Source organism: Palaemon carinicauda, chromosome 10 (genome assembly GCF_036898095.1).
Source record: "Palaemon carinicauda isolate YSFRI2023 chromosome 10, ASM3689809v2, whole genome shotgun sequence".
Lineage (NCBI taxonomy): Eukaryota > Metazoa > Arthropoda > Malacostraca > Decapoda > Palaemonidae > Palaemon > Palaemon carinicauda.
In genome coordinates, this window is record NC_090734.1 from 138,598,354 (window position 1) to 138,624,539 (window position 26,186).

At 45.4% G+C, this 26,186-nt stretch overlaps 1 protein-coding gene across 1 annotated transcript in view; it reads left to right on the forward strand.

Annotated features, from left to right (window-relative positions):
• The first annotated feature begins 1,742 nt into the window (after positions 1–1,742).
• The window catches only part of mbo (Nuclear pore complex protein Nup88), a 122,539-nt gene continuing 98,095 nt past the window's right edge, over positions 1,743–26,186 (forward strand). The window contains exons 1-2 of the mRNA XM_068381986.1: positions 1,743–1,971; positions 21,898–22,067. Of these exons, the coding sequence (XP_068238087.1) occupies positions 1,777–1,971; positions 21,898–22,067 (365 nt within the window). The 5' untranslated portion in view covers positions 1,743–1,776. The remainder of the gene's footprint in view (positions 1,972–21,897; positions 22,068–26,186) is intronic.

Sequence of the window (26,186 nt, forward strand, 5' to 3'; positions counted from 1 at the left end):
ACATAGCATTTATTAGTAAATACTTAGATGAAAAATCTATGGCCATATTCATTAATCTCCACATATTTTCAAGAATTGATTACTGCAACTCACTGTTCTATGGCTTACCAAATTATCAGGTGAAGAAAATTCAGAGTACAAAACAGAGCCGCCAGATTAATAAAAGGATTACACAATAGGGAAAGAGTTACCCTTGCACTAATTAAATTACACTGGCTACCGGTAAAGGCAAGAATTAAATACAAGCTACTCTTACTAACTGTTAAGATACTGAACCAAAATATCTAAAAGAATGCCTGAACAAACTAGAACTAGAAACAAATGTTAACATAAGACACATGAGTGACAAACATAGGCTATCTGAACCAAGAACAAATAGTAAATTTGGTGAAAGGGCTTTTAGCTACTGTGCGCCTAGACATTATAATAAACTGCCAACTGAAATGAAAGACCTAAAGGGAGCAATTGAATTTAAGAAGACACTAAAGACATTACTTTTCACAAGATCATATGATTTGGAAGATGCTACAATCAAAGAATTGTATAAGTTATAATGAAAATGTTTCGTTAGATGGTTGATATGGACCCGCCCGAGAAGTAGTTCTCTCGACTTCAGTGGAGGGTTGGATTTAACCCCCCCCCCCCCCAAAAAAAAAAAGTAAGTATATGGGTAGAATTAAGATTGAATATTTTAGAATAATATACTGTCCTGTATGGGTGATTCGTGTAAATAGGGGATTAAGTAAAGATACAATAACAAATATTAAATAATTATATGCGATAATTGTTGTGATTTAGTGAATTGTTAAATAGGACAAAGAGTGATAATTAATTCTAGAGGTAAACTAGATGAGTACGATTATATGGAAGCTGAAATAAAACTTGCATTAATTATTATACCCCTATTACAAATATAATAGTGTAGTAAAACAGTATTCATAGCTCTCATAGTTGATATATTTTTCTGTTTCTGTACCCTATTTTGTATAGATAATTCACAGAACGCGGCACAAATTAAAAAAACGAACGTTTGGTTAAAGAACGTTTCCATATTATCTCAGACAGGGGAATTAATTGAACGATTAGTTAAATATCTATCAAATTAAATTATTTTATTCCATAAAAAATAATTTATCATTAAAGGCATAACTACACATAATAACAAGCCATTTTTTATTGTCTATCATCAATTATACTAAATGAACGAGCCCATCAAGGAACAAATTTCTGCTGCCGGAATGAGCGATCGGTTTAAATTTCAGTCTCATAATATTGGTAAATAGAACACCAGGGGTGCTATTCGTACGATAATTATCGTACATGTACGATTATTTTAGGTCCAGTACGATGTACGATACATGCCTTAGGTATATACATATGTGTGGTGTGTGTGTTTAATTAAACAATTAAACTCAAATATTTTGAAATAAGTCAATCATAAACTCCTTAATAATTATATTGAAACTGTGTACGATAATTTTGGTTGAAAAACGACAATTTTAAGGCTCATGTACGATAATCCAGTCGAAATAATCTGGCAACCCTGTAGCAGGGTTGCCAGGTTTTCTAAATGAGAAAAGGTCAATTTCTAATCAACAGAGGCTTTAAAAGGCCAACCCATTAATAGAAAAAGGTAAAAAATATAGTATTTAAGGCTCGGCTTTTTTCATATTACTAAAGGCCAACCTGTTTAAATACAAAAAGGTCAAATTTGAGTTTTTTTGGCCGGAACAAGGCCAAACTGGCAACCCTGCCCTGTAGAACACAAACATCAACATGGCAGGTTCAACTGACATTGGCGTTTCTCTTTCTCTGTCGAAAATTCTCTCGGAAAAGTATAATGGCAGAGCATTTAGGAAATATGGTCAGAATCAACTCCTGGACAAAACAGATGACATGCTGCTTGCCTGGAGTAAAGAGGACAGTTGTATTTTCGCACAGCTCATTGACCCTCCTGATTCCAAGGTCCAGGTATGTTAACCTACCGGTATTTTTGTTCAGTTTTCTTTCATAGGCTTGTACTTTGAACTAGTAATTAATGAGAAATATTTGGGTATAGATAGAATAAGCTAACTCGATTTTAGAGACAAAATAGAAGGCAGGCATGGTCAACTTGTGCTACCTAAAGTCTTATTACTGTACCGTGTTACCGGTCAAATAGTGAGGCCATAACGTCAATGTTTGGCTTAGTTTAGTTTATATGGGGATATAAGGCTTATACTCTGATGAATAAGAACACCGAGTCATAGTTAGGTCTAGGAAAAAATTAGGGTTTTGATGTTTACTGTCAAGACGAAGTGTAGATAAGATAATCGACCAATTTTTATGTCGAATGTTATTTATCTCTACAAAAGGTGGTCTGGAATGTTTATAAAGTGATGGCCATGACCCATAATTTTCCTATTTTCGTAACCTTTGTATAGCAGCGGCCAGTTTCTCCCACATGCGTAAAAAGTGGACGACAACTAACCTAAACTTTCTCCCCTAACCAAACCTACAATCTGTGTCCTTACTTACTTACCTAATGGGGCGGGAGGGCTAACACCCCCTGCGACCCCCTTACACTGCCGTATTCTTACTCCGCTTGTCATCATACATACAGGTGGCCGCTATCATACATACACCCCCAATTTTTAACCCCAATGCTATGAATACAGCAATCTAAGAGGGATCGCTAAGGGGACGTTAGCTCCCCGGTTAGGTAATTAGGTAAGGACATGTTTTGTAGGTTAGGGTAGGTGGGGAAGTTTAGGTTAGATGGTGTTCTATGCACATGATCCTGTCCGTCGTTATACAGAGGCTCCGTTGGGTTTATAGATAAATACGATGTCTTTCCTTACATTTTTAAGTCCATTGAAATGTATTGTATCGTAGTTCACACCTAACCCTACATAACATTAGCTAGCCATATAATAGGGTAGTTTATTCCTCCCCATTAGTCTCATCTTTCTCTTTCCAAGTTTATTCATCCTCCAATATCTTAAGCCTTAGATTTTCTTACTATCCTGTACTGTATTCATATTTATTACACCTTGCAGTTAATCTTTTGGGTAGTTTGTAGCGCTACGGCCAAGCGTCCTAATTTGCTTATTATTGCTCCGACTGTTATCTTGTATAGAATAAAAATGTTTGGAAATGGTCTACGGATCTTAAATATGTTGTGTAAGGGGGGGGGGTCCGGGGGGGCGCAGCCCCCCTGGGTAAGGACACGGCTTTTAGCATAGGTTAGGTGGGTTTTTTAAGTTAGCTTCTCCCGTCGTACTCGTAGGTAAGGAAACTGTTGTGTAGGGGGGTGGGGGGGCTAAGGATACGGCTTATTGCATAGGTTAGGTGGGTTTTTTAAGTTAGCTTCTCCCGTCGTACTCGTAGGTAAGGAAACTGTTGTGTAAGGGGGGTGGGGGGGGGGGGGGGTCCGGGGGGAGCTAAGGATACGGCTTTTAGCATAGGTTAGGTGGGTTTTTTAAGTTAGCTTCTCCCGCCAAAATCGTTTTTAGAATGACGGCCTCAGTTCAGAATATTCTCGTTTTCTACGGGATCTGGCCGTCACCCTACAAAGGCTCCAATCTTTTTTATTCAACACTTTCCATAAGGATTATAAATCTTTGTCATTATCTCTGATTATTCTGTAATCCAGATATTCTGAAGTTACAAAAATGCAGTAGTGTACAGTATTTCATATTGCATATTCAGGAGTTTGGTTGAGGTCTGTGGTACAGTATATCCTGGGATTGTTGCCTCCTGAAGTCTTCAGTCTGCATTTCTGATCTCTCATTTTTCCCCTTTATATCTGAATTTGTCTTAACCCTTTAACCCCCAGGCTATTTGGAAATTTCCAACCCTTAACCCCCAGGGGGTTATTTTTTCCCAGCACATTTTGCAGTATATTTTTTTTTAAATTGCTCTAACAGCCTTAATTTTTGTCATAGAGAGGTCAGGTTGGTCTCATTCTCTTGGAAAATGCCTGATTTTTTAAAATAAACTATCAAAAATATGAAAAAAAAAATTTTATAGCATTTTTTTTGCAAGGACGTACCGGTACGTCCATGGGGGTAAAGGGATGGCTTTTATGAAACGTACCAGTACGTCCTTTTGGGGGTAAAAGGGTTAATTATTTTTTCCTATCTTTTCTTTACGAAACTGATGTTTCCCTGTTATTTATTTCTTGTCGTCATCCACACTTCTATAATGCCCCTTTATATTCCATTTGCTACACTTGAATAGAAATTGTATCCTATCTTTTGTTTCTCTTCCACGTATTTCACCCTTTGTTCTCTTCTAGATTTCGTCTTTTGTTACTTAGTATACGCATTTAGCCCGAGCCTTGTACAGTATTGCACTGTCAGCGTCAAAACTGAAGCAACAAATTGCAAAATTCATCGTTCATAGTTCGTTAGAAAAACTGTTGGGGTTGCCAGTTAGTATATTTTATTCCAGTTATTGGCATCCTCTTTATCTGATAAAAAGTATCAGTAATTAACTGAAGAACAACAGAATTCATTTCCCAAGTGAATGGTCAGTGTTAGTACAATAAACGGATTTTGAGCGAAGCGAAAAATCTATTTTTGGGTGAGATAGCCATGGCGTCCTGATGGAAGGTTCCTGTTTGGTAGCTTCCTTGGGTATAAGACTACTAAGATATTCCCAGAGAATTTAACCACAGGTTATCACAGAATTCTAACTTCTGGAGCGAGTATCTCAAAGGTTTCCCTTTAAGACATCGTAATACAACAGGGGACACGCATGTCTGGTCGTGCCACATAGCTATCTCCACCCCGAACAGAGTTAACGCTTCGGTGTGTAAGGGCTGAGAATAGCTGGGAGCCGTTCCACAGCTAATCTCACTCGTGGCTACTACTGATACTCGAGACGTAAACAAACGGACGCCATTGCTCTAATGACGTCACGCGCGTCTTTATCCTGGCGCCAGTTGCTGCCCATCACCATGATACAATTGTGTAGGGTGGGAGCAAACTGAACGAAGTAGTAGGGAGGGTCCATCAGGACGCCATGGCTATCTCACCCAAAAATAGATTTTTCGCTTCGCTCAAAATCCGTTTTTTGGGCTCAAGCCATGGCGTCCTGATGGAAGAGTACCAGAGAATCAATGTATCGTGGTAGATTTTCCCCCAGAGTTAAGTGCCTAGGCATTGACAAAACAGCAAAGTAATCTTAGGTAAGAACCATAGGAACGAAATATCCTGCCCCCCATTGGTAGGAAGTTCCCATGGGCTATGCCGACGTCAAAGTGGTATTGAAGGGCTATTCATCTTGACAGAAGAACTTTTTAAGAGCTTAGAGATGAAGCAGAATGTTTGATATTTGTATAGGAACATTCTGAAGTAGGCCAGTGGTGGTTGGGCACTGTGCGTAGAGTTCATCTCCTGATTATCAGAAGTAAGTATTCGTGTAGGAACCTTACTGAGGCAAGGTGAATATAATTTAGGAATGGACATCTTAAATTCTTCATGACCATAAGAAAGGAGGAGTAAATAAAACTATGACAGTATGTATTTCATAGTAAGTAGGAGCTGAAAGAGACGCATAAGTAATAAAATAGAAATTTTATTTCACAATGCAGAAATTAAATAATTTACAGCAAAAGTAAAGTTCATTTACAGTAATAATAATGTACATAGAAATAAAGGCTTGCTCTTGAATCTGAAAGGGAATTTCAGGATTAGTAGGTACTCGTTCTCGAGGAACGCAAGTCTTTAAATAACACATCATGCTCAAGGCATGCGGCACTTGTGTCACACTATGACATTTCACCTGGGATAAGAACAGTTATAAAAGCACTAAGTGTTTTTAGACATCACTATGAATCACTCGAGGGTCAACATAGGCACCCGAAGAGTTAGAGTCCCAAGTAACTCACTGTTCTACGCAGAGTTAGGTGCAGGTTTCATAACACTACCTGCGGCTACCACAAAATGTTTGATTTCGTGCACTTGTTTCGCATAATGTTTAAAGAAAACTCGCGAGGACTTCCAGCCCGTAAAGTTTTTAAGGCTCTCAAAGTCCATGCTCTGAAAGAAGTTCAGAGAAGATGCCACTTTTCTAGGATCATGACCAGCGGGTGTACTGTTCGGATCCGCTCTGCGAATGAAGTAGGTGATTTTCGCTCTTAATTGTTTCAGTGACAGGTCGCTGCCCGATGTTTCTCCTTTGAAGAGTTGGCCTCCACCAAAGTTTGAAGTTCTGCGAAGATAGACCTTGAGGCTCTCTACTGGACAAAGAGAGACATCCTCCTTCAGGGGGCATATTCTCCAAGGGCCCCATCTTTTGGTGGGTAATTCATTTTTGGCGAGAAACGTCGGATCAGGGGAGAGGGTCACTTCTCCTGAATCAGCAAACAGGATGTGTCCCTCTTCTCTTGATAATGCCACTATTTCGCTGACTCGAGCTCCCGAGGCGAGAGCAAATAAAAATATAACTTTCTGAGTCAGATCCTTGAGGGGGCATGAATCGTTGTCCAAGTTGGAGGCGAAATGGAGCACCTTGTCTAGTGACCAGGAGATCGGTTTCGGAGGGGGTGCTGGGCGTAGGCGAGCACATGCTTTCGGCAGTTTGTTAAAGATGTCGCTGGACAGATCAATTTGGAAAGCGTATAGAATTGGTCTAGTCAAAGCCGATTTGCAGGTCGAAATCGTATTGGCTGCTAATCCTTGTCCATGAAGGTGAATGAAGAAGGACATACAGAAATCAATGGTGATTTCTTTAGGATTTTTTGCTTTAACAAAGGAGACCCATTTCCTCCAGGATGATTCATATTGCCGTCTCGTGGATTCGGTCTTGTATTCCTCTAGGAAGTCTAGACTTTTCTTCGAGATCCCAAACCTCTTCTTTGCGGCAAGGGAGAGAAAATCATGAGATGAAGGTCCTTGATTTTCGATGATGAAGCGAAGACAGTCGACTTCTGTACTTGTTGAGAGAGAACTGGGCCCGGGAGAGGGATCAGCTTGGGCTGCAGCTCCAGGACCAGGGGGTACCAGTTGCTCCGGGGCCACTTGGGAGCCACTAGGGCCGCTGTCCCTTTGAAGGTTCTCAGTTTGGAGAGGACTTTCAACAGAAGGTTGGTGGGAGGGAACAGGTATATCTTGGACCATCTGTTCCAGTCCAGTGACATGGCGTCCACCGCTTCTGCCTTGGGGTCCTCGTACGGGGCTACGTACAGAGGAAGTTGATTGTTGTCGCTCGTTGCAAAGAGATCTATCTGAAGTTCTGGGACTTGATGAGAGATGAAGGAGAATGATCTTGCGTCTAGAGACCATTCCGACTCTATCGGGTTTGTCCGAGATAGAGCATCCGCTGTCACGTTGCGGAATCCTTGTAGGTGAACTGCAGACAGGTGCCACTTCTTCTTCTCCGCCAGACGGAAGATTGGGAGAAGCACCTGATTTATCTGGGGCGATCTTGAGCCTTGGCGATTGAGACAACGAACTACCACCGAGTTGTCTAGGGTTAGACGGATGTGGATCGAGGGCGGCGGGGATAGCTTCTTCAGAGTAAGAAGGACCGCCATGGCCTCCAAGATGTTTATGTGGAACGTCTTGAATAGTGGAGACCAGGTCCCTTGAGCTTGTTTCAGGTGGGAGTGACCTCCCCAGCCCTCCAGTGAGGCATCCGTGTGGATGTTGAGTGAAGGAGGAGGGTGTTGGAGAGGAATGGACCTTTTCAGGGCCATTGCTTCCGACCACGGCTTTAGGAGGCGTCGAAGTCTGTTTGGAAGCCGTCTCTTGAGGTCTCTTCGAGCGATGGATGCCGATCGTCTCCAGACTCCCGCGGCATCCTTTAGCTGTGCACGAAGCACTGGGTTTGTCACTGAGGCGAATTGTAGGGAGCCTAGAACTCGTTCCTGCTGTCGTCTTGAAATGCGTTTGGATTTCAGTAGTCGCTTGACAGACCCTGCTATTTCCTTCCTTTTCTTCTGGGGGATGGAAAGGCGGTGTGACTGAAGATTCCAGTGGATTCCCAGCCACTGAAACTTCTGAGCCGGAGAGAGGCGAGATTTCTTCTCGTTGATCTTGAATCCCAGGTGTTCTAGGTACTGGGTAACTTCGTCGCAAGACTTTGTACACTCTTCGGGCGATGGAGCCCAGACTAGCCAGTCGTCGAGGTAGGCCATCACCTGGACGTTTCTTAGGCGGAGCTGTTGTACTATGGCGTCTGCCAGCTTCGTGAAGATCCGAGGGGCCACATTGAGGCCGAATGGCATGGCCCGGAAGGCGTAGCTTTTCCTTTGGAGTCGAAATCCTAGGTAGGAGGAAGCGTGATGGTTCATTGGAATGTGCCAATAGGCATCCGCCAGGTCTATAGAGACCGTGTAGGAACCTTGAGGCAGAAGGGTCCTTATTTGTTGAAGCGTCAGCATCTTGAATTTGTTGTTCTCTATGAACTTGTTGAGGGGGGATAAGTCCAGAATGACTCTGAGCTTGTCTGAGTCCTTCTTGGGAACGCAAAACAGTCTCCCTTGGAACCTGGTGGACTTTACCTTCCTTATCACCTTCTTGTTCAAGAGGTCTAGAACATATTCTTCCAGAATGGGGGTCGATTGTTGGAAGAACCGCTGGAAGATTGGGGGTGGTTGCACCCAACTCCAGCCTAGACCGTTCTTGATGATGCTGTGTGCCCAAGGATCGAAGGTCCAACGATCCTGGAATTGGCGGAGTCTTCCTCCCACCGGAAGCACTTCATTGCTTCTGGTGTCCCGAGGACTTGTTGCCTCGGCCGCTAGCTCCCTTTCCTCCTCTACCTCTGGAGGGACGACGAGAGGCGTCTCTGCTTGCACCCCTGGACGAGCCTCTACCTCTGGCATGAAAGGTAGTGGATGGCTGCTCAAAGGCAGGGGTGAAGACCGGTGACTGTGACAACACCGGTTGGGGGGCCAATTGAAAGGTCTGTTGTGGTTGGGCAACCACTTGGGAGGTAGCGGGTCCCGGAAACTGACGTCTTTGTTGACGTTGCTGGGGTTTCGGTTTCTGAGGTTTCCTCTTAGGCTGAGGTCCATCGTCCTGAGAGGTTTTCCTTTTCCTGGACATGCCCCATTTGTGGAGAAGGTTCCTATTCTCCGTGGCGGCTCTGTCCGTTATTTCCTTGACAAGGTCCGAAGGAAACAGGTGCTTTCCCCAGATGTTGGAGGAAATCAGCCTCCGGGGTTCGTGTTTCACGGTGGCACCGACAAACACGAATTCACGACAGGCTCTACGAGCCTTTATGAAATGGTACAAGTCCTTCATTACCGTGAGTAAGTGGGATTTGGCCAGTACCATGTAGTGATCGGGTACTGCTGTGTCACAGGCCATAACTTCAAGTTGGACTTGATGAGAAAGAGACGCTGCAAGCCTCTCCTTCGTGTCTTGTTCCCGGCGAAGGAGGTGATCATTGAGCTTAGGGAGGTCTTCATTAAACTGACGTCCGGCAACGTCAGGATCGAGCCTACCCACAACGAAAGTATGTTGGACATCTTTCCATTGTCTAGTGTCAGGGGGCGTTACGATGGAGAAGGGTCTGCACTCCTCCAGTGCAGGGCAGGGTTTCCCTTCTTCCGCCGCTTTAAGGCATGCAGCCAAGGCCTTTTCCAAAAATGGAAGAATCGCAGTGTCGGGAGCGACATAAGTAGGATGCTTCTTGCTCAAGGCAGGAAGCTTAGAGCAGGTAAAGCCCCTGCTCTTAAATGCGGAGGCTAGCATAGCCTGGGCCTTTGCGAGATCGAACACTATCTCTTCCTTAGGTTCGGTCTCCTCCTTCGAGGCAGGTTCAGAACGAAGCCGGACGTAACAGTCCGGGTAGGCCTCGAAGCTTGGGAAGAATTCCACATCTTCCAACGGGACCGTGCCGATTTTGTCACTAACAAAGATCCTGCCGGTCGCAATAACCATATGCTCTGCATACCTCCACGGGTTGGCATGAGAGCAAGCTGGGAGATCCTTAACCGAGATCTTCTTCGGTTCTCTGGATCCAATCATAGACCTGATGGACTCCTGGTTCTCCTTCAGTCTGTCGTCCATGACAGCTCTAATCAGTCGGATCAGTTCTTGTGTAGAAGAGGAAGGATCCGGGGTCGAGGAGGTAGACGGAATGGACACATCCGTCGGTGTAGGAGTAGGCGGAGGGATGGACGAGGGAGTAGCTCCAATCTCCGACTCGGTGTATTCCACCTTGTCTTCGTCCTCTTCGGCTCCTTGAGCCATAAGCGTCTTCTCCGTGTCTTCCGAGACGTCAGAGATCTGTTCATCCTCTTCGGAATCTAGGCGACACTCGTGCATGGACTGAGCCATGACCACATCAGGTTCCACCGTAATTTGGACAGTGGGGATTGCTTCCTTTGGAACCACTGAATCAGGGGAGGCCTTAGGGAACAACAGGGACCTCAGTTCTTCAGTGGCCAGGTACGGTCCAGTGGCATTCCTCTGAAAACCACGCACCCACTTGCGCAGTTTCTCACGAGCAATGTCTCTAACCTCCGCTGAGGGAGGGTTATGGAAGGCCTCAACTAGGTAGGCCTGGCAGACCGTACATTCCAGTGGATTCCAGAACTTCCAATCCCCTTTCTTGTCTGAGCAAGGGGCGTGAGTCCTGCACGCCGTATGTCCGTAAAACTGGGAGCGTTTCACGGCACAGTATGCGAAATCGCACTTCATCTGCTCCTCCTGTGGAAGAAAGAGAAAATGAGTATGGGGGAGTCATAGGAATGGCTCTTAAATTAAGTTAATATTAATCATTAATTTTAACTTACAGAAGGTGTGATGCATAGAGAGTGAAACAGTAAAGGAGAACACGCTCCATGCATCTCGCCCGGCTGGTTACCATAGGCTTGGTCCTGGGATAATCCAAATGACCGAGATCATTGGATATAGTTTCTTAGGATTCCCATTATATTGGAACTCCATGGAAAGCCAAGGACAAGGTTGGGATCGAATTCATTCGGTTCCCAGATAAGAGCCAGAAGGTCTCATTAAGGGTAACTGCTTCTGGCAACCAGCCGTGCTAAGATGCACATAGCATGCTGGAAATAGAAGAATGCAAAGAGACAGCATGATCACTAATAGAGCAGTACTAGGTACTGATCTTAGAAGCAAAGCAGCTTATCTATTTGCCAGGTAGGGCTATCTTAGTCTTATGATAGCTACAGAGAGGGGGTGCAAGTATTCTTGACGCCTCCGGGGTATCCGGCAAGCCGCCGGCACGCCGGAGCTCGCTCCAGCATAGATTCTGGCATTAGAACAGACAATTTTCAAAAGTCAGTTAGATACCAGGATGGCGGCCGCCGGCACAACGGCGGCACGCCGGCAGGGAGCGGCGGCTCCGGCAGCCGGAGGATGCCGGATTGGTGACTGGGGTAAGGATGGTACAGGTAGTATCGGGTTGCCGGCAGTATATGCCGGCACTCCGGAGATCGACCGGCAAGCGGACGATTAGATAGGAGTAGGAGAGCCGCCGGTAGTAGCCGGCGGCAGCCGGCAGTCCCTCGGAACACGGGGGGCTGGCGGCAAGGGTAGGGAAGTCACCAAGAGGCAGGTATTGCCGGCATAAGAGGCGGCAAGAGACCGGCACCCGGATAGATAGAGAGACAGGGGGAGGGGGGGAAGGATGCAGGAAGTACCTTCAGGGTTCCAGACATCCCTCCCCCTCCCTGAGGGGGTGTACCCATGATAGAGACAGGCTCTATCATCCATATGCAGGGGTCACTAGGGACCGGGAGCAGGTAGCCCAAGGGAGGACTAGGGAACACCCAAGATGGGGGGGGGGGAGACTCCCCTATGCAGAGCTACACTAGGAACTAACCTTATAGGACACTATGAAGGTATATGTACCAGAGCGGACTGCACAAGGAAGCTCGGGTAGCCCTACTCATCCACCCTAAGGAGGAGTTGTAGGACAGGGGACAGATGAGTATAAACTAACCTAAGCATAGGCTAGGCTATACAAGAGATAGGTGGGGAGGGAGAAGAGAGGGGTCTTCCCAGGAAGGGTTTCTGTACCAGAGCGGCCACAAAGGGAAGGGAGGACACTCCCTAACCTAAGATTAGGCTGATCGGCTAAAACGGTGCAAGAGTACAGTTTCAGCATGGAACAGAGAAACCTTCCTAACCCGACCTAGATCAGGGCTAAAAGTCCTGAACTAGGCAAGGAAGAAGACGTATCGCTATCGCAGGAAAGTCGCAGACTATCCTAGCCATAGAGGTAGGCAAGCCTAACCTCACTCTCAGACGCAATCCTAAAGGGGGTTCATTCCTTTAGGGAGGACTGAGAGGCGATATAATACTCTATTAGACAATAAATCCCTTTACTCAGAAAAGGGATCAAGGCTAATTAGAGGGAATGCCAAGGCAGGGGATGAAGGAAGCATATAGGGGTCCTAAGGTTAGGTTAGGCTAGTAAGAATCACTGACTAGCCTATCCCCTATATGGTCCCTGAAGGCGAAAACATTTGCATCACTAGTCAAAAGTATTGTAAAATAATAATGCCACTATCTTCATAACTTAGTCTAGGATCACTGATAAATCATGCATGAACACTTGTATATAGGCTCCTGGCCTGGGGGCTATAGTAGCCGACTGGTATGAGGTCAATCGATGACCGATAAAAAGCGTCTAAACACGATATAAAAGTTCCTAGCTATAAAGACTAAATAAACTAATGTATTCGATTAGTATATAAGGCCGGAAGCGTTGTTGTGGCTAACTAAATAAGACATGCAAAACAACAACGACGCCATAAAATGGCGGGTCCGGTAGAGGCACAGCTCTGCCACAAAACATCAATTATTTCGCAAAATAATATTTACTTTACGGCCAGAGCTTAATTAAACAATACTGGAACCTTGTACTCAACTTTCCAGAAGAAGGCGAGGCTGAAGGTAACGACATAGCGAAGATGCAAAACGATAAAGTTCACACAAGGGAAAATCCGTCTCAGTAGGGCAGCTACTAAACAAAGGATAAAGACGCGCGTGACGTCATTAGAGCAATGGCGTCCGTTTGTTTACGTCTCGAGTATCAGTAGTAGCCACGAGTGAGATTAGCTGTGGAACGGCTCCCAGCTATTCTCAGCCCTTACACACCGAAGCGTTAACTCTGTTCGGGGTGGAGATAGCTATGTGGCACGACCAGACATGCGTGTCCCCTGTTGTATTACGATGTCTTAAAGGGAAACCTTTGAGATACTCGCTCCAGAAGTTAGAATTCTGTGATAACCTGTGGTTAAATTCTCTGGGAATATCTTAGTAGTCTTATACCCAAGGAAGCTACCAAACAGGAACCTTCCATCAGGACGCCATGGCTTGAGCCCAAAAATTCTTTATTAAAAGCAAATAAAAAAATAAGAAATTCCCTGTAGAAACATATGCGGCTCTCATTATGTGATATCGAGTGTTCACCGTTCAGTGACAGCAGGAACCGCTGAGTGCAAGACCATTGACCTAATGTGATTGTGTATTACTTTTATAGCGCTATATCGAAAACCATTATGATTTCTTTTGATAAAGCACAAATAAGTTTAGCATCTGATTAAATGAAATATAAATAAGACTCCAGTCGGTGTGAGAAAAAAATCTAAATTTTAGAAAATCTAATTAGTTGGGTAAATACAGTAATGTTACGTTTGTGTCATTAGTCAAAACTGAAGCCAAAGCTGGAGTAGAGTCCGGATGGTCAGTTCATAAAAGCGAATATCAGAATTACCAACCCACCCAACTTCTCTGTTGAATTTAAGTCCATTCACGGTTGATTATGTATAATTTTTATGAATAGTACTTACCTGGCAGTTATATATATATAGCTGATATCTCTAAAATCGGCAGAATTTTTCAAAACGAGGCAACCGCCTTGTGGTGGTTGGGAGGTAGGTGGAACACCCGTCACAGAGTGGTCCAAGGAATCATTCCCGAGTCCAAGACTTCAGTTCATCTCTGCCGGCTGGATCGAAAACATCGTCGGTCCACAATTGAGTTTTTCAAATCATTTTCCCTTCTTCGCTTTTTTGGACTTCGTTTGGTGAAGTACACTGATTTAGGGATTTGGCAATCGTGTTTTAGTATTATTATTTACCTTGTTTATCATGAGTGATAACTTAATTTTCGTGTTTGTGCGAGTGATGTATGCAAGGTGAGGTTACCGAAAGTGTCGGTTGATCCTCACAGTTTGTATGCAGAGGTTTTGTTTGTGCACTATATTTTAGGTGCAAAGTTTTTAATCCTGATGACAGAAATACGTTCCGGCAACTCTATGACGTCACAGTCGTGTGACGTAATCTTCATGTATGTCTTGCAAATTCTCTTTATTTGTTTTATGTAAAGAATGGGAGGAATTCCACTTATATAAGTTTTTTAACTTTTAAAGTAAAATTTTGAAGAAAGATTTGTCCATTTGGTATTCGTTCTTTAAATCATCGATCTAATTTCATAGATTAAATAGAACTAGCGTATGGTTTATTTACTCTGTTACTCATTACTATCGGTGCAGTCCCAACATGCCTTGGTAGCGTTCTTTTCGATATGGGAATTAAAGTGTTGGCTATTATACTCCAACAACAACGATATGGGAATTCTAGTTTTAGTAGCATTTTCATTTATATGTTCCTATTGTTTACATTTATATATATAGATACGTTATTGCTATATCTGTTCTTTTTATCATTACAACTCGCTTGTTTTTGAAAACCCTTTGAATTAATTGTGGATTACATTTGTTTTCCATTTTCTGTTCATTTTAATCTTTAACGTATAACTTTCCCGGCTTTTGTATGTAACTACCGGGTAGGTATTTATGACTTTTAATTTTACCGGTGGTTATATGTAACTACCGGGTAAGTGTCTTCAACATCTATTTTTAATCTCAACTCTTGCCCGGTGGTTTTTTCTTTTTGTGACCGCCGGGTAAGTATGTTTGAAAGTTTATTTTATTATGGAAATGTCAGTTTAATATTTTATAAAAATATTTTATTACAGTTTATATAGCAAGTACTAGAGACGATTTTGCTTTCTCATTCAAGCCCGTGGCAGAAGAATAAGTTCACCCACAACGGGCAGGACTAATTATGGTTTTTTGTGTAAGAGTTTAATAGTGCAAGTTTCAGTGCTAAATTAGGCATTGGATTCTTTCAGCACAGTGGACGTCGTTTTCCTAGCCTTGGGCCTCTTCCAAGCTCCCCGGCCCATGGGAGAAGGAACGTCGATCGGCGAAAGGAAACGAGAGGTGGTAGCTCACGAGCAAACGCCCTCGCGAGCATTCCTGTTAACGTTCCCAAGAATGCTCGCCCTTGCCATGAGAAAGCAAAGAGCGTTGAACGTTAAGATTCTTACACTGCTTTTAGAGTTTTGCATTGCATCACTATTGTTTTTAATGGCAATACTTTAAGTCATAGATATTCCTTGATAATATCAATGCTTACAAACCATCATTGACAAGGTTTTTGTCCCAGAGCTCCAGTCGGCCTTATGAACCCTCTGGTCGGAACCGAACGTGCCGAGCGGCATAATGAATATCATTTTGCTTTAACGCTTGGCGCTAAGTCTTTCAAGACAGGACGAATGAAGCCTCGTCTTTCAGGGCGAATGCAGCCTCGTCTTTCAGGACGAATGCTGCCTCGTCTTTCAGGACTAATGCAGCCTCGTCTTTCAGGGCGAATGCAGCCTCGTCTTTCAGGACGAATGCTGCCTCGTCTTTCAGGACGAATGCTGCCTCGTCTTTCAGGACGAATGCAGCCTCGTCTTTCAGGGCGAATGCAGCCTCGTCTTTCAGGACGAATGCTGCCTCGTCTTTCAGGACTAATGCAGCCTCGTCTTTCAGGGCGAATGCAGCCTCGTCTTTCAGGACGAATGCTGCCTCGTCTTTCAGGACGAATGCTGCCTCGTCTTTCAGGACGAATGCAGCCTCGTCTTTCAGGGCGAATGCTGCCTCGTCTTTCAGGGCGAATGCTGCCTCGTCTTTCAGGACTAATGCAGCCTCGTCTTTCAGGGCGAATGCAGCCTCGTCTTTCAGGACGAATGCTGCCTCGTCTTTCAGGACTAATGCAGCCTCGTCTTTCAGGACTAATGCAGCCTCGTCTTTCAGGACGAATGCTGCCTCGTCTTTCAGGACTAATGCAGCCTCGTCTTTCAGGGCGAATGCTGCCTCGTCTTTCAGGACGAATGCAGCCTCGTCTTTCAGGGCGAATGCAGCCTCGTCTTTCAGGACGAATGCTGCCTCGTCTTTCAGGACGAATGCAGCCTCGTCTTTCAGGGCGAATGCTGCCTCGTATTTCAGGGCGAATGCTGCCTCGTCTTTCAGGACTAATGCAGCCTCGTCTTTCAGGGCGAATGCAGCCTCGTCTTTCAGGACGAATGCTGCCTCGTCTTTCAGGACTAATGCAGCCTCGTCTTTCAGGACTAATGCAGCCTCGTCTTTCAGGACGAATGCTGCCTCGTCTTTCAGGACTAATGCAGCCTCGTCTTTCAGGGCGAATGCTGCCTCGTCTTTCAGGACGAATGCAGCCTCGTCTTTCAGGGCGAATGCTGCCTCGTCTTTCAGGGCGAATGCTGCCTCGTCTTTCAGGACTAATGCAGCCTCGTCTTTCAGGGCGAATGCTGCCTCGTCTTTCAGGACGAATGCAGCCTCGTCTTTCAGGGCGAATGCAGCCTCGTCTTTCAGGGCGAATGCTGCCTCATCTTTCAGGACGAATACAGCCTCGTCTTTCAGGACTAATGCAGCCTCGTCTTTAAGGGGGAATACTGCCACGTCTTTCAGGACGAATGCAGCCTCGTCTTTCAGGGCGAATGCTGCCTCGTCTTTTAGGATGAATGCAGCCTCGTCTTTCAGGACGAATGCAGCCTCGTCTTTCAGGACGAATGCAGCCTCGTCTTTCAGGACGAATGCAGCCTCGTCTTTCAGGACGAATGCAGCCTCGTCTTTCAGGACGAATGCAGCCTCGTCTTTCAGGACGAATGCAGCCTCGTCTTTTAGGACGAATGCAGCCTCGTCTTTCAGGGCGAATGCTGCCTCGTCTTTCAGGACGAATGCAGCCTCGTCTTTCAGGACGAATGCAGCCTCGTCTTTTAGGACGAATGCAGCCTCGTCTTTCAGGGCGAATGCTGCCTCGTCTTTTAGGACGAATGCAGCCTCGTCTTTCAGGACGAATGCAGCCTCGTCTTTCAGGACGAATGCAGCCTCGTCTTTCAGGGCGAATGCTGCCTCGTCTTTCAGGACGAATGCAGCCTCGTCTTTCAGGACGAATGCAGCCTCGTCTTTCAGGACGAATGCAGCCTCGTCTTTCAGGGCGAATGCTGCCTCGTCTTTCAGGACGAATGCAGCCTCGTCTTTCAGGACGAATGCAGCCTCGTCTTTCAGGACGAATGCAGCCTCGTCTTTCAGGGCGAATGCTGCCTCGTCATTTAGGACTATAATGCAGCCTCGTCTTTCAGGGCGAATGCAGCCTCGTCTTTCGGGGCGAGTGCAGCCTCGCCTTTCGGGGCGAGTGCAGCCTCGCCTTTCGGGGCGAGTGCAGCCTCGCCTTTCGGGGCGAGTGCAGCCTCGCCTTTCGGGGCGAGTGCAGCCTCGCCTTTCGGGACGAGTGCAGCCTCGCCTTTCGGGGCGAATGCAGCCTCGTCGTTCGGGACGAATGCAGCCTCGTCGTTCGGAACGAATGCAGCCTCGCCTTTCGGGGCGAGTGCAGCCTCGCCTTTCGCCTTTCGGGGCGAGTGCAGCCTCGCCTTTCGCCTTTCGGGGCGAGTGCAGCCTTGCCTTTCGCCTTTCGGGGCGAGTGCAGCCTCGCCTTTCGCCTTTCGGGGCGAGTGCAGCCTCGCCTTTCGCCTTTCGGGGCGAGTGCAGCCTCGCCTTTCGCCTTTCGGGGCGAGTGCAGCCTCGCCTTTCGCCTTTCGGGGCGAGTGCAGCCTCGCCTTTCGCCTTTCGGGGCGAGTGCAGCCTCGCCTTTCGGGGCGAGTGTAGCCTCGCCTTTCGGGGCGAGGGCAGCCTCGCCTTTCGGGACGAGGGCAGCCTTGTCTTTCAGGATGATAGGACGGTTGCTGCCTTGTCCTTTCAGGGCGACACCATGTCTTATAAGATCTTTGTCAAGGATTACTTTGTGATCACTTTTCTCCTGTTGAATTGTTTGAGGTTAACAGAAGGAGAGGATCCTAAGTTCTGTTGCTCCATATTCCCCACCCTCTGAGTTTTCGCGTGGTCATTAATGAAGCTTTAAGAATATATTAATTTTTGTTTCTTAAAGCAGAAACCTTTGATGACTAACAACAGTAAGAGCCAGACTTTGCTACTTCTGGCGAGCCTGGGAGAGGAGAGGAGCAGACCTTTGGTCCGTGTTTTTACTAAGGATGGATGCAAAATCTTTTTCCTAATGAATCCTCCTTTGTAAGTTACTCCGATAAGACTTTTCTGCCTAACCGACTTTGCAACTTCAATGTCTCTCTTTCGGGAGAGGGAGTCTTTTGTCCGGTCCTGGACGTAAATGCTCTTTACGCCTTTGTTCAGAAGTCAAAGTTCTCCATGGAGACATCAAAATCTTTGGAGAAGAGGGGAGCAGACCTTTGGTCAGTACTTCTTCTGAAGGAGGATTACTTTTTCCTTTTATAGGGAAACCTCCTTTAGTTTTTAGCTACAACGATTCTCTCTCCCAGTTCTAGAGAGGAGTCTAAGTGGCAGGCTATGCAATCGAACTTTATCTGAGGTTTGTTTACAAGGAAGAACGGGTGTAGAATGGGTTAGTTTCGGGAGTGTGTTTTGGTCCCAGCTCCGCCCCTCTCATGTTCACGTAACTTTTGCCTAATGTAGCGGAATACTGCTCTCTGGAGACATCAGAGCGTCCCTGTATCTGGATTTTTAGATAATGTTGAGCCTATCAAATAATTAGGTCTTCCTGTCAACAAGAAGAGTCTCTTCTGACACCAGGACGCTCAGCACCTTGTCTTTTAGAACGTTTAGCATCTCGCTCTGTTAACCTCTCGGCTCCACGTCTTACAGGACTTTTGGCACCACGTCTTACAGGACTACCAGCACCACGTCTTACAGGACGATCGGCACCTCGTCTTTCAGGACGCTCGACGTCGAAGTTCTAGCATGAGGCATGACTTTGAATATGAGAATCTAGGACTTCGTGATGACACTAGTCGAATCGTGTGTCGAGATCAAGGACGCCTTCGTTCTGATTTCTTGGATCTAGAAAGGAGGTTTGTTCTAGGGCAAGAAACATCGGGGCAAACATGCTCAGCAGGAAGAGACTTGTTTTTCCCTCAGAATGGTCTCTCAACCCGCAAGTCTGTCAGTCTCTGGATGTTGTGGCGCAGACCTGTAACAGACTTTTTTGCCTCCAACTGGAAGAAGAGGATCCCCTACTGCTGCTCCCTAGTCCCGGACGAGGAAGCTGTAGCAGTGGACTCCTTCTTGATGGATTGGACGGGGGTGGACATGTTTGCGTTGCCCCCGTTCGAGATCATCAATCTGGTCTTCAGGAAATTCGCTCTCCTCGATTCGGGGCTAATGATCCTAGCGGCTCCACTCTGGCCTGCTAGGGAATGGTTTTCGGAAGTGATGAGCATGTTGATGGACTTCCCAAGAAGACTTCGGCAAGTCCAGGTCTTCTCAAACAGCCCCACTTTAAGAGGTATCATCTTACCCCCCTTGCTCTCAACTGACTTCCTTCAGACTGACTAGAAGCTTGTCAGATCTCGAGGCTTTTCGGCACAAGCGACGAAATCTATCGCCAGAGCAAGGAGGATCTCTTCACAAAGAGTCTACCAATCTAGGTGGGAGACCTTTAGAGCTTGGTGCAGGCGGCACAAGTTTCCTCATCCACTACCTCTCTGAGCCAGATTGCAGACTCCTTCTTGTACCTCAGACAGGATGCTAAGCTGGCTGTATCTACCATCAATGGATACAGCAGTATGCTCTCCGCCGTCTGTAGGCATAGAGGCCTAGAGTTATCCCAAAATCAAGGTTTGCAGGACCTTATTGGGTCTTTTCAGACAACGTAATAGGTACTCTTAAACCTGGATGTGGTGTTTAAGTTTCTGTGCTCCAAGAAATTTGAACCTATCTCGCTAGCCTCTCTTCGAGTTGTAGCGAAGAAAACCCTCTCCCTTATGACTCTAGCGAATGCCAAGAGGTCAGCAAAGTCCAGGCGATTGGGAAGAGGGTGAGCTTCAATTAGGATAGGGCAGTTTGTGCCTTAAGGTTCATCTTTCTTGTAAAGAGCCTGAACCCTTCGTAACCCTGTCCTACGACGTTTGATGTCATTAACCTCACGAACCTAGTGGGTCGAGAGAAGGAAAGACTCCTCTGCCCACTTAGGTCCCTCAAAGTTTTTTTTTGGCTCACACTATGAACGTGAGCTGTGCATACAACTTGTTATGGTGTTCAGTGAAAGATCCGCCAAAAACCCGTCTAAGTATGCTTTGTCCTTTTTCCTGAGGGAGAAAATTAGGGAAGCCCACCTCTTATGTGAGGAGGAACACTTCGCCCTGTTGAAATTACGGGCTCACGAAGTGAGAGCCATTGCTACCTCTCTGGCATATCAGGAATTACATATTAGTTAGGCTATTCATGGATGCAATTTTCTGGAGGAGCAACTCTGTCTTCGCTTCTCATTAACTTAGAGAGGTGAGAGTAGACTTTGGCAAGTCCTATACCTTGGGCCCATACATAGCTGCGGTTTCTGTATTAGGCAAAGGAGTTAATAACCCCACTCAACCTTGGTTTATATGCATCTATGAGGGTTTTTGTTTTTATGATAGTCTGAGGACTTCGTCTTGTGGTGCGGTTCCCTCAGTCTAGATAGATAGTTTATGTCTATGCTGCAGGGTTAGGTGGTTAGTTTTAGTAAGGTTGCAGTTTTTATTATATGGGGCGAAGGTAGTTTCTGAAGTCTAGTCAAGTTGTTGGTCTTATCCCTTTGACAGACTCGATTGAGTTTTTTGCAGTATTGCAGGCTTACTCCTGGATAAACTCTCCTAAGGGAAAGCCACTCTAAAGGCTGTACCTTTGAATCAGCTACCTTAGCAGGCAAGGAATCAAGGTGTTTTTTATCTCCTACAACTCTTTTGTTGTTTCCCCAACAATGTTTACTGTCTGTTTCCCTCCTCCAAATGTGTGAATCAGCTATATATATATATAACTGCCAGGTAAGTACTATTGATAAAAATGGAGTTTTTATGATAAAACAAAGTTTTATGAATTCTTACCTGGCAGTTATATATATATTCGAAGGCCCACCCACCTCCCCTCAGGAGACAGGTCGGGCATAGATGAACTGAAGTCTTGGACTCGGGAATGATTCCTTGGACCACCCTGTGACGGGTGTTACCACCTACCTCCCAACCACCACAAGGCGGTTGCCTCGTTTTGAAAAATTCTGCCGATTTTAGAGATATCAGCTATATTTATATAACTGCCAGGTAAGTATTCATAAAACTTTGTTTTATCATAAAAACTCCATGTTACGAAGATTCTCCTTTTATATTTTATACTTGCATGGTTTTATACATCTTCGCTAACATAATTGGTAATGCAGTATGACATTAGATATTGGTTTCCACATTGCTTGAAATATATACAGTAGGGAATGTTGGTAATCCTGTGTTAAACGAAAATTTCAAAATTGTTCCGTTTCTGTAGTTTGAAGTGATTACTATTCTTTAAAATAATTACTATTATATTCTTTTTCTAATTATTCTTATATATATCATAGATAGGATATGTGTGCATCATATGTTAGCTTAATTTGCTTGATAGAGGTTTCATTGTAGGAAAAAAATAAGATTTTGAGACCCACATGCAATTGTCAGTTAGTGAATTTCAAACAAAATCCACTGAATTTTGTTGCATCACTTTTGACGCTGACTGTACTCTCATTGTTGTAAATTGCTTCCATGGAAATGTAATGTTTATTCATGTGGTTTTTTTAATTTTCAGACTATAGCTTTATCCAAGCCACCAGTATGGGAAGTCGAAAAGATAGTGCTAAATCATAATGGGAGATGTGTGGCATTGATCGGCCGTCGAGGATTTGCTGTTGTAGAGCTTCCCAACCGCCATGGTGAATCTTCTCTATACGATGGTGGACGGGATGTTATTACATGCAGGTGAAGAAACATTGAATACAGTATGATGATGAAATTATAATCGTTATTACACGAATACAAACCCTTGTCCTTTAACCCTTTTACCCCCAAAGGACGTACTGGTACGTTTCACAAAAGCCATCCCTTTACCCCCATGGACGTACCGGTACGTCCTTGCAAAAAAATGCTATAAAAATTTGTTTTTCATATTTTTTGATTATTTTCTTTAGAAAATTCAGGCATTTTCCAAAAGAATGAGACCCTGACCTCTCTATGACAAAAATTAAGGCTGTTAGAGCAATTTAAAAAAAATATACTGCAAAATGTGCTGGGAAAAAAATAACCCCCTGGGGGTTAAGGGTTGGAAATTTCCAAATCCCCCGGGGGTAAAAGGGTTAATAGGTGTATGGTTTCGGCGAAGTTAGATACGGTAGTTACTGCTGGGTGGTCTGGTAGCCCCATCCACCTGACAGGCCACTGAGCTCTTCACTTTTTCAGCTGCCTTAGAGTACAGACATACTCCCTGGGCTATCAACTATCTCTTGATCTTTGTGTTTTATTTTAGAAGTTTTTTGACAGTTTGTTGTGAGGGAGGGATATTTGTAGGTATTCATGTTACTGTTTATTCCCTCATGAATAGGAAGGAATGTTTGCTACCGCAGGGTTGCAGGGGTTGGGTGCTGCCTATCTTCTCGTCAACATTGTCTTGTTTCCAGAAAGGCACTAAGGATAAATCACCTGGGGATGCTGTCTCTTTCCTAGGATTTCTTTCCTTATAGTGTCATCGCTGTCAACCTGGAAGCCACACTGAGAGAACTTTTACTTCCCCCTCACTTTCGTCTCTTCACTCACTGTTGGTCGGGATGGAAGGACTTCACCCTTCTTTTCCCCCTTATTATTATGATTACTGTACTTGCGAAGCTACAACCCCAGTTGGAAAGCAGGATGCTGTAAGCCCAGGAGCTCCAATAGGGAAAGTAGCTGAGTGAGGAAAGGAAACAAGGAAAAACAAAACTAACAACATTTAAAATAAATATTTCTGTTATAAACTATAAAAACTTTAACAAAACAAGAGGAAGAGAAATAAGATAGAACAGTGTGCCTGAGTGTACCCTTAAGCAAGAGAAATCAAACCCAAGACAGTGGAAGACCATGGTAGGTAGACTAGAGAACAATTGTTTAATTTTGGAGTGTCCTTCCAGAAGAGCTGCTTACCTTACCTAAAGAGTCTCTTCTACCCTACCAAGAGGAAAGTAGCCACTGAACAATTACATTGCTGTAGTTAACCCTTTGGGTGAAGAAGAATTGTTTGGTAATCTCAGTGTAGTTAGATGTATGAGGACAGAGGAGAATGTGTAAAGAATAGGCCATACTATTCGGTGTATGTGTAGGCAAAGGGAAAATGAAACTTAACCAAAGAGAAGGATCCAGTGTAATATTGTCTGGCCGGCTAAAGGGCCTCATAACTCTCTAGCTGTAGTATCTCAACGGGTAGCTGGTGCCCTGGCCAATTTACTGCCCTATGAACAAAGAAGTCCTAGATGACCAATCAATAGGAGTTGCGTGTATGTGACGCATTCCATTTCCCCTATGGGACAATGCAGTAAACACCCAAGAACGCTCCTTTCTGTCATCACACATGGCCGGTTGGGATGGAATGACTCCGCCCTTCTTTTGGTTGGAGAAGTTCTAAAGACTGAGCAATAGGACTTGTGTTCTTGTGACCCATACCATTTCTCTCCTCATGGGCTCCTTTAGCAGCACGCTACAGGATGCCCCGTGACTTCCTTCAGTGAGGGCAAAGAGAAGATGACAACTTGTGTGCTCCTTACTGAGCGGGTCCTTGCCTGTTCACACACTTGCTCTTCAGCATTCCCTTCTCAACGCAGAGACAATTAAGATCTTCCAATCTTTAAGGGAGACATCGCATGCTCACTCACCTATTAGTGTGCACTCATCTGATCCTCCCTTTCACGATGACTACTCACTCACCTTTTTGCGTGCTCTATCTAGTTAGTACTCGTTAGCATTCATTGCAGTCATCTATTCGCACTCGCTCATTGTTCTCACCATTTATATTAGTGTGAGCTTTCTTACTAGAGCACACACTCATCATGATCATCTGTTCACACACACTCATCCTTCTCACCTGTGCACGCACCCCTTAGTGCTTCTACAGGAGCACACACCCTCCAATAGCAGGGCATTATCACCTTTATACCCACATTCTTTTGAAGCCTCCCTCCTTCTCTGGGAGAGAGTGACAGAGCTCACTCGTTAACTCTTTCCCTTGCTTATCCCCTACCAAAGAAACTCTGTCCAAACATTGAAACCTCTGATCTATCACCGCATAGTACAGTCAATTGTACTTAACATATTTAGAAGATGGGTTGTTAAATGCCCTCAACTATCCTGAGCCATGTTAGATACGTCACTTAATTAAGCTGCCAAATTGCTGCATCATTTCTGCTGAAACTGTGTCATCTGAAAAGAATGTGCGAGTAAGAGGTCATGTAGAAGAGGGGAGATAGTGTAATGCCAATCATGGGATGACATTGTGTGCTTAAAAAGTTGTCTAGAATTTAAAGGTTGAGCAACATTATTGAGGAAATATAGCTGTCATTACAAGAGGATCCTTAGTAAAGTATGCCCTTCCCATACAATTGACTTGGCTACAGTAAAGTAATCTAACCACTCCACCAACAAAGAATTTTTAACTCTTATGGATGTTCTTTTTCCATATTGAATGTAGCTTGACTGGAAATTGCTTTATAAATGTACTTTGTTCCGTAACTGAAATAAAAACCACGCTATTTAATATGGGGGGGGTAATTACTTTCGGCGTAGCTGAAAGGACGAGCCATTAGAATTTTAACGAGGGTTTACTACCCCACCGCTAGTTAGCAGGGGGTAGGGAGGGTAGCTTGCTACCCTCCCCCCTCACACACCTGTGTGCTAGGTTCACTTTGCTATCGGCTCGGGTGCTAGACGGACGTGTCCGCTGTCACCCTCGCCTACACAACAGCCATTATTAATCTTTGTTTGTTCCAACACAAAGTACTTACCTCAAACTACTTTCTTAGGAGTATCTGGGATCTCCTCCCGTCCGACCAGAATTTTGTGTAGTTTACCCTACTCCCGTTTTCTATGCGGGGCATCTCTGGCGGAGTGATACGCGTCCAGAGACGACCCGGGGTCAGAGAGCATGCTTGCTCAGGTCTCGCTCTCCAGTAAGTTTCTGGTCGCGTCGGCGTTAACATCCGACGCTCTCTCTTAACCCAGTGCGACCCTTTGTGTCTCACGTGGTCACTTTGTGCGTTTCCCTATCCTTTCCTTCTGTGTTCCTATGTCTCGTGGTGTATTACTAGTGCATTATGGAGCATCCTCGTCGTTGCCCTGGGCCTGTAGCCGGGAAATCGTGTGGCGCTTTCCTCTCTAAGCCCGAAGTTGACCCGCACTCCTTGTGTTCGTCGTGTAGGGGCAGTGTGTGTTCCCCTACAGCCACGTGTCCAGAGTGCGAGTCCTGGAATGAAGTGCAGTGGGTGCGGTACGGCACTAAGAAGAAGGCATCTCGTCGGTCCCCTAGGAAGTCCAGTGTCTTTTGCCCCTCGCTTCGCCCGGCGTGCCGTCGGAGTCTCTGACTTACCCTACCCAGAGTAGGGGTCGAGGTAAGTCTGTTGGGGGGAAGCGGCCTGTGGCCCTTCCCCAGAAGGAGTATGCCATTGGTCCAGGCAAGTGGGGGGGCAGGTGTGTATCCGGAGGACGGACCCCTGGTGAAGGCAGGTCCCGTCTCTTCAGACGATCCGATATGGGGAAAAACGGTAACAGTCTCTTCTCCAGTCTCGTGGGCAGGTTTTTCAGGTGAGTCAGCAGCAAGGGTGCCGCCGAGAAGGACGACTCGCCGCCATCAGACGCCCTCAGGTGGGCGCCTCCGAAGACGCCCTTCAGATCGCCCCTGAGGACAGAAGAGGACTTTGAGACCTGGTTCCCCAGCGAAGAGCTCCCCCGCTCCCCTCTAACGCCTTCAGCTTCGTTCCCGGCGGACTTCATGGAGTCTTCTTCGCTGACCGAACTCCATGCAGAACCACCAGCAACGCGGCAAATCTCAGCCCCTCCAACGAGGTCCTACAGGTCTTCGGG